At 36.8% G+C, this 7,737-nt stretch overlaps 3 protein-coding genes across 4 annotated transcripts in view; 1 reads left to right on the forward strand and 2 right to left on the reverse strand.

Annotated features, from left to right (window-relative positions):
- The window catches only part of LOC104762179, a 4,536-nt gene extending 1,838 nt beyond the window's left edge, over positions 1-2,698 (reverse strand). The window contains exons 1-5 of one of the 2 annotated variants that reach the window (XM_010485423.2): positions 2,409-2,698; positions 1,832-1,885; positions 1,497-1,622; positions 603-1,148; positions 54-514 (exon numbers count right to left, since the gene is read on the reverse strand). In XM_010485423.2, the coding sequence (XP_010483725.1) occupies positions 54-514; positions 603-1,148; positions 1,497-1,622; positions 1,832-1,885; positions 2,409-2,624 (1,403 nt within the window). In that variant the 5' untranslated portion in view covers positions 2,625-2,698. The remainder of the gene's footprint in view (positions 1-53; positions 515-602; positions 1,149-1,496; positions 1,623-1,831; positions 1,886-2,408) is intronic. The other variant, XM_010485422.2, reaches the window with a different exon arrangement.
- On the forward strand, positions 3,181-6,017 carry LOC104762180 (ATPase ASNA1 homolog). Its single transcript, XM_010485424.1, has 11 exons — positions 3,181-3,461; positions 3,888-4,099; positions 4,191-4,253; positions 4,342-4,443; positions 4,540-4,614; positions 4,701-4,769; positions 4,857-4,922; positions 5,019-5,096; positions 5,184-5,282; positions 5,455-5,589; positions 5,721-6,017. The coding sequence occupies exons 1-11, from the start codon at positions 3,332-3,334 to the stop codon at positions 5,856-5,858; spliced, it is 1,167 nt and encodes a 388-aa protein (XP_010483726.1). The 5' UTR covers positions 3,181-3,331; the 3' UTR covers positions 5,859-6,017.
- Positions 6,160-7,237, reverse strand: LOC104762181 (ABC transporter G family member 28-like). The gene is made up of 3 exons (XM_019239918.1): positions 7,171-7,237; positions 6,804-7,093; positions 6,160-6,721 (listed from the first exon to the last, which is right to left on the reverse strand). Exons 1-3 carry the CDS (start codon positions 7,199-7,201, stop codon positions 6,575-6,577), a joined length of 468 nt encoding a protein of 155 aa, XP_019095463.1. The 5' UTR covers positions 7,202-7,237; the 3' UTR covers positions 6,160-6,574.

Genomic DNA, 7,737 nt, shown 5'->3' on the forward strand with positions numbered 1-7,737 from the left:
TTTATCTGATGGTTAATTTGTTTTTGTCAGATTTTACGTATCGCAAAACTTACCTGAGTTTTTGGATTAAAGAAACGGAGCTAGAGCTTGAAATGCACTTGGAATCCATAGAACTTGAAGTGAAGATAACAAGATTCTTGTAAGGACCAATGTCTCTAGCCAAGGATGTTTCGATATCAAATATTCCATAAGGATCTTGTTGTCTTGATTCCTTGCAAGACACAAGATTCATGGATTTAGACAAGCTTGAGGTTGCATTGTCGATCCTAAAGCTTCTTGAGCTCAATGAGAAATTAGTTGATCTCGAGATAGGTCCCGTTTTCTCTAGCTCCATGACTCTTGTGGTTCTAAGGAGGCGGACGTAGATGAAATTGAGACACTTCATAATGTTCTCTGCGAGCTTGTTTGGGTGCCACTTCTGTATGTTTTGTCCGTCTTCCATCAAGATTGTGCTCGATAGAGATTTTGGTGGCATGTCTAATGATGTATCAAGTGCTACACGATCCTTATTAGGCTGCAACAAATCACAAGTATATATAAATCAAAATTGAATTGAATAAAGCAAACATATGTGTGATTAAACATATATATGAAAATCAGACCTTATTAGGAGAGGAATATCTAGGTTCACGTAGAGGCGAAGGCGATTTCATCATCCTAATCTTCTTCATATTTCTACTCTCTTGCAGTTTACTTTCATGTTGGACTGACCGATGATTCTCCTTCTCAACGATTCCAACTTTCTCGTTAGACTTGTGGAAGCTTTCGGTCGCGTAATCACCTTTTATAGCTTTGTTGATGAAATGCAGTGTCTTTGTACCAAATGTAGCATTCTCTTGATGATGACTTGTAGTAGCTTTGGTGCTGTTGTTGTTTTCATTCTTCATCATGGCTTTGTGCACCATAGGGCTTGGAGGTGGGAGCTTAGGGTATAGTTTTGGTAACATTGGAGCTTGATAAGAGGTTATGTTGTCATCATCATTGTAACTCTCACTAGTTTGCCATGCTCGTCTTGATGAACTTGTTGTGGCTTGTTTCAAAGTTTCGTCTTGTTCTTGCTTGAGATTTATCTGAAGATGGCTTATTTGAACTTCTAGTCTTGAAATTTCACCTTCTACTATCGATAGTTCCGTTATTAATTCTTTCATCTGCATTAAAATAAGGTAACTTATTTAAATATTTTACAACTCAATAAAATGACTTCTTTAATTAATTTCACAACAACTGTATCTTTGTTAAATTGTTTATGATTATTTATGCCTTTTATTGTCCGGTAAGGGGGATCTAACAATTTTGTTTGATTTATACAAATATAATTATATATTAATAATTGTAAAATTTTTGGTTGACCTGAGACTTGGTTTAAAAGCAACGTTACCAGAAATATGTGTATGATGTTATTATCATCTCATATTAAAAAGTCTTTTGCTGCTTTTACACTCTATCCAAACTTGGAAACACAATACACGTAATGTGTTACTAATTATAATACGTACCTTAGGAGGGAGAGAAGCAGGAAGAGTAATGGAAGAGGACGAAGAAGGAAGTTGATGTTTTTGGACTTGTTCCAATATCTCACGTGTCTTTTCTTCTTGATCCAGCATCTCTCGTAACATCCACACCTAACAATTATTATTAGTACCATAGGCATGAGAGCTAATTTATGTAGTGCAATTCTAAAACGAAATCAATTCCAAAGATAAATTTGAACCGCAAACTTGATTGTACACCTATAATACTTTCATTCACGTATATATTTATAACAACATCCCTTGGTGTTTGCCTAGAAACAAACAGAGATAGGTAAGCTAATTTTAGTGGATTCCCATACCTCTTTCTCTATTTCTTCCTTTTTTTGCTGGCTATTATTCAGCTTTTTCGTCCTCTATTCACATCAAAAAGTTTCCAAAAAAAAAAATCAGTAAGCAACAAAACCATAGATTCTTCTTCAAATATGAGAGAATGGACAATTTATACAACAACGCAATTAAGCGGAACTCAGATTAATGTGTAAGAATGCTAGTGTGCTAATTCATTTTCATAAGACAAACACACCTACTGATTTTATATATGAGAAAGGTCGACGGTTTATATCTCTTTTAATCCGAGGTGTCACCTTAATTAACTCGAATACATTGGCCTAACCACTAGGTATACAAGGAGCTATATGTGCTAACAATTAGTTAATTTTTACATTTGTATGATAAGAACAAAGCGAGTGGCACATAGATATACGAAAAAGAGATTTTAAATTAAGGTGCATATTATCCGAAATTAACACAATATCTTTGAGCTAACCACTAGCTTTAAGTTTCATAAATTCAAGCTGTATGCTAACAATTCAATATTGACATATGAATGATGAGAACGAAGCTAGCATATGGAATTCAAAAGAATGTTAATCTCACAACACTATGAGGAACATTGAAGCTGGGAGAGTTAGAGCCAGCTGGGAGAGTTGTGGTGGGCATGGCTAAGCTGGAGCTGAAATAATCGTCGGGATTGGACCAGCGAGATGAAGATGGAGCAGTGAGACAGAACCGGAGAGAGTGGTTGAAATCAGGAGGAAGGTAATGGTAATGTAGGAGGTTAATAGAAGAAGAAGAAGAAGAAGAATGAGACATTTGAGATATATTGGCTTAGGCTTCAAGATGAAGATGAGAGCGATCGTGAGAGAGGGTTTGGTGAAGGAAGACGAGAAGCAGTTTTCAAAGCTGATGCTCTTAACCGTCATTCAGATAGAGAGTAATATCTGGAACTTTTTTTTTTATATAAACAATTTTTTTTTTTGCCATATTAATTATTGTTATGGACCTTTGTTGGAACGTAAAGATAATTAGGTTGTTGGTGGTAGATTATGGTTTTTAACCATTAAAGTACAATTTGGATTATGAGTTTAGTTCACTAATCATCATGAACATAACAAGTTGGATTATGAGGTTATGGTACTTTATTTTACGTTTTTTTTTTTTTTTTTTGAAGGAAAAATACTATTCATATTTATTATTTTGAAGGAAAATTTATTCATATTTAAATAATTTTCTTAAAAAAAATATGAAAACATTATTCACAAACATATTTTCATATTTGAACTGAAAATTTTATAAATTTAATTTACAAAATTGATTACTCAAATTTTGAAATATTTTTATTACTAAAAAAAAAAAAAAAACACAACCTATGAGATGATGAGTCAGTTTTATTTCCTTAAAGGCTAAAACCCTTTCACAAACCCCTCCACCGTCGCCGTCGCCGTCTGAAACATTGTGATTTCAATTTCGTTCCACTCTCCGACAAATTTCTTGGCTTTTGCTCTCTTCTGAATTCGTCAATGACAGCTTCGCTTCTTCTTAGCCGTGTTTCTCGAGCTACTAGCTCAATCACTATCCGTCGGGTCGCAGGTTTCAATTCCCTTAATGCTCAAATTCTCGGTGGAAGTATCTCCGGAACATTCTTTCGAGGTTGCCCTTTTGATCCTTTCCCTCTCTCTTGTTGCTTTCTCGTGAAAAAACTCAAACTTTGTGATATTTTCTATCACCGTCTCTTCCTCCACCCTTTTGTTTATCTAAATTGTTTTGCGCAGAGTTGACTAAAGTTTCAGATCCAATTTTGGTTTGAGTTTCGAACTTTGATTCTTACTTGTTAGATGAGATGAGAGCTTTCTTTTATTGGTGAAAAGATTAGTTGTTGGTGGATAATGAGAATCATGTTGTTGAATCTGTAAATATATTGCTGTTTGGATGACATAGTGAAAGAGTAAGCTATGTTCATGCTCTGTAGCTTGCCGAACTGTAATTTATATCCATGGAAGCAATGGATTCTGTTATTAAGACAGCATCTAAAAATTTCTGTCATTTGATAACTTGGTTTCTCGCTTGTTTGTGTAGAGAGATCATTAGCTACTCTTGCTCAAGGAGCTTCCCATTTTGATGAGATGGTATCTGTGGATCAGAGAAAGTATTATCTTCTAGGCGGTAAAGGAGGTGTTGGGAAAACGAGCTGTGCTGCTTCTCTTGCGGTTAAGTTTGCTAGCCACGGTCATCCTACCATTGTGGTTTCAACTGACCCTGCTCACTCCTTGAGTGATTCTTTTTCCCAGGTATCAGCTTCTCTCATTTGTCTCTCAATATTTACGCTTGAAAGTGTGTTTTCAGCCATCAACCATCAGCTAATCTCGTGTTGGCCTCCAGGACTTGTCAGGAGGAGTTCTAAAACCGGTTCAAGGTGTTGATTCAACACTTCTAGCTCTTGAGGTGATTAAGAAACTACGCGTCTCTTGCACATTCCTGGATACCTGACATAGGTTGCTGAGTTTTATTCTCATGTTTTGATGTGTGACAGATTACACCTGAGACAATGAAGGAAGAGATTAAAAGTCAATCGGGCGGTAAAAGCGTTAAAAATATGATGGATAGCATGGGGCTTGGAATGTTTGCCGGCGAGGTTCATTTCCCTTCTCTCTATACTTGATTTTCTAAGCCTCCATTATGACTGAAAAAACTTCATCAATGTCTCAGATGTGTTGTTCATTTTTGGTAGTTAGGGGACTTAAATCTTGAAGATATGCTCAATGCTGCCTCACCTGGTATTGACGAAATAGCAGCTATTTCCAAGGCACGTTTGTTCAGCCCCAGAGTTCCCCTGAAATGAGACGACAATTTTAATGTTAATTACTAAGAATATTAAGATTTTCATTGCAGGTCCTTCAATTTATGGAGTCACCAGAATACAGTAGGTTCACACGTATAGTTTTTGATACTGCTCCTACGGTTAGTAATTTTTTTCCTAACTTTGTACTGAATCCTAGAGTATGCTGCATTTGTTAACTCTGATTAATTCCAAATAATTTCTTGCAGGGACATACTCTGCGGCTTCTTTCCCTCCCAGACTTCTATGATTCATCCATTAGCAAAATAACAAAGGTTTGAGGATGATGAAATTTAGCGTCAGTTGTGGTTTGCTTACGCAATTGGTATGTTTAGCGTATTTTTATCTAAATGGATTATTTGATTATATAGCTCAAGAAGAAGGTCACTGCAGCAGCTTCAGCTTTTAAGTCTATGTTTGGCAAAAAAGAGATACAACAACAAGAACCCGTAAGTATAAGTTATTTCATGTGAACAGTTAGTCCGTTACTTCCCCTTCACCTTTTCTCAAGTTCTGAACAATCATTGTTTTAACAGTCTAACGAGTTAGACCAATTGAAAGAGAGAATGGAGAAAGTTCGAAATGTTTTCCGTGATGTGAACACTACCGAGTTTGTCATTGTAACCATCCCAACGGTAACACCATTCTTTTACTAGATCTTTAGTTTAAGACTTAGCTTGTAAAATGATCTTAATTTCTTTTTCGACGGCCTAAGTATTATTTTGAGTAGAAGTTGGGTCACCTTTTTGAGTTCTTGAATTATATTTGTTTACATATTCATGACTGTTTTATTATCTTTCCCTTTAGGTTATGGCAATAAACGAGTCTTCAAGGTTACATGCATCTTTAAGAAAAGAAAACGTGCCAGTCCACAGGCTTATTGTTAATCAGCTTCTACCACAATCTGAATCCGACTGCAAATTTTGCTCGATGAGACGAAAGGTAACTCGACCTAAGACCATGCAAGCAAAACCTACTGAAACTTTTGACTTGAATACAATATTAGTTTAGTATTTCTGATAGGCATATTCATTGCTCGTATCTACAATGTGATATGGTTGTTGATATTTCAGGAACAAACGCGTGTGCTTGGACTTATTCAGAATGATACAGAACTTTCTGGGTTAAAATTGATCCAATCCCCATTGCTAGACGCAGAGATAAGAGGGGTTCCGGCACTTAAGTTCATGGGTGATCACGTTTGGAGATAAGAAAAATCAATGTTCACCTTTCATTTTCAGTGAGTAACAATAAGTTAAATTCTTCTGTTACCTTAAGATATGAAGTTCTAGCTGATGAGAGGAAAGCAAATTAACATTATTATCAACCTTAAGCCAGGAAATTAATGGAAGTTCTTGGAGCTTTTCTCATTGTTTCTTCTATATACTTCTACATTTGTACTTGGTGCATAAAATGGAATCGATAGGAGACAGGTGATAATCTATGTTATATCTAAAGCAAATGAAAGATATACAACATGAAGAATTACAGGTAGGAATCTTAAACTCTGATGATGGACCTATGAACAGTGTGGCGGGCTATTATCTTCTGCAAATGATGTGTTCTTCCTTGTAAAACCTTTGTGAGTGTATTTGACGCGTATAGGGAAGAAATTGGTATTTTCGAGTTTCCCGAGATTTGCAGGTACAGAAGGAAGAGGTTTTGGAAGCTTAAAAGCTACTTCTTTTGGAAAGTTACCATACAAAAGAAAGCTGCACAGCGGCTCAAGATACCTGTTAATGTCAGGAAGATGAGGCAACGAGGGAAGTGCTTGATGTTGTATCCATTCTCCATCAGTGACCCACACCGAGTGATAAGCCAGACTCCTTTATATCTGAAATATATATGGAAGAGTGCAGACATTAACAAGATGGTCTAAAGAGTGCAGAGATGCATGGTTGCAATGGAGTTTCCTAATAGGGAGAAATCAGGTTTGTAACCTTTGAGCGTTTGATACCACAAAAGCTTCAAGAGCCCATCTCGTGTAGCACAACTCTGAGATTGAATCTACGATTTTGTTGTCGTTTGTACTGGTGGCAATTAAAGTCAGAACCACTGGAAGTAACACTGACCACTGCACAACGAAAAAAAAGATCTAGTTTAAGTCTTTGGTTTTTGTCATCAGAATTTTGCTCAATGATCGATTAAACGCTTACTAGTTGAGCTGGACCAGGTTCGAAAAGTATGGCCAGGGCATAAGCTATGCCAGTCACACAGTATACAAGACAGATTAGGACAACATAATTGTCTGTAACTGTTGATCTTGGATTGTTGAAGAAGTAGAACATGGATAGATAAACAAGCGGTTTAACTATGGTGTTGAAGTGATCAACTGTGTCTTTTGCTAGGAAGTAAGCGAGGCTGCTCATTCCGGCTCGGCTTTCTCTCCAATAATGTAGTTTATCCAGAGAGAAAGATCTTAATGCAGTAATCTTACACAATAGAGCTGAAAAAGTAGAAAAGGTTATTGAAGAAGAAAGAGGCAAATTTGTCGTCAGAGAAGCTTGAAAGGTTTCTACTTACAAACAGCAATGACTGTATATGTATATCCCATGGCACCAAACGTTTCATCGCTCACTTTAGCAAGTGTTCCTAGNCTCCAGAGAAAGTCAAGTTCTTGTTCTGCTCCTGCATTGCTTTTTCCTTCTCAATCTGGCCGTAAGCGTATCTGAACATCTGGCTCTGAGTATGCAAGNTTGCTTCTCGCAGTCTTTGTTTACCTAACCTGCAAAGAAAACACATTGAGTTTAAGAAAGGATTCTCTGTGAAGTGATTGATACCGCTAGTATTTGAGGGGATCTACCTTCCTAAGAAGTATCTGTATTGCTGATACACACCAGGAACTTCTCTTGCAGATAAATCACCTGAACTACTGAAGTTATTCTGCAAGGTATCTTTCTTGATTTCAACATTTGCCTTGACATCTTGCCAGAACTCTCCAGCGAAAGATGTTCCATCATCTCCTACGACACTCCCATGAGCGCTTCCTCCGTGAGCAGAGTTTTCAGCGGAAGCTGATGAAGCCATCCCTTCAATGCTTTTAAGCATGTCCATAGGAACTTGATACCCATTATGAAGCATCCATCTAAC

Source organism: Camelina sativa, chromosome 18, assembly GCF_000633955.1.
Source record: "Camelina sativa cultivar DH55 chromosome 18, Cs, whole genome shotgun sequence".
NCBI lineage: Eukaryota > Viridiplantae > Streptophyta > Magnoliopsida > Brassicales > Brassicaceae > Camelina > Camelina sativa.

Excerpts from the sequence above, each read along its gene's own strand:
- LOC104762180 (XM_010485424.1), top strand. The coding sequence starts at position 3,332 with ATGACAGCTTCGCTTCTTCTTAGCCGTGTTTCTCGAGCTACTAGCTCA. Across the intron at positions 3,462-3,887 it reads CTCCGGAACATTCTTTCGAG|AGAGATCATTAGCTACTCTT; the intron begins GTTGCCCTTTTG and ends TTGTTTGTGTAG. Across the intron at positions 4,444-4,539 it reads TTGGAATGTTTGCCGGCGAG|TTAGGGGACTTAAATCTTGA; the intron begins GTTCATTTCCCT and ends CATTTTTGGTAG.
- LOC104762181 (XM_019239918.1), bottom strand. The coding sequence starts at position 7,201 with ATGGGATATACATATACAGTCATTGCTGTTT. Across the intron at positions 7,094-7,170 it reads ATATACAGTCATTGCTGTTT|CTCTATTGTGTAAGATTACT; the intron begins GTAAGTAGAAAC and ends CTACTTTTTCAG. Across the intron at positions 6,722-6,803 it reads AACCTGGTCCAGCTCAACTA|TGGTCAGTGTTACTTCCAGT; the intron begins GTAAGCGTTTAA and ends TTCGTTGTGCAG.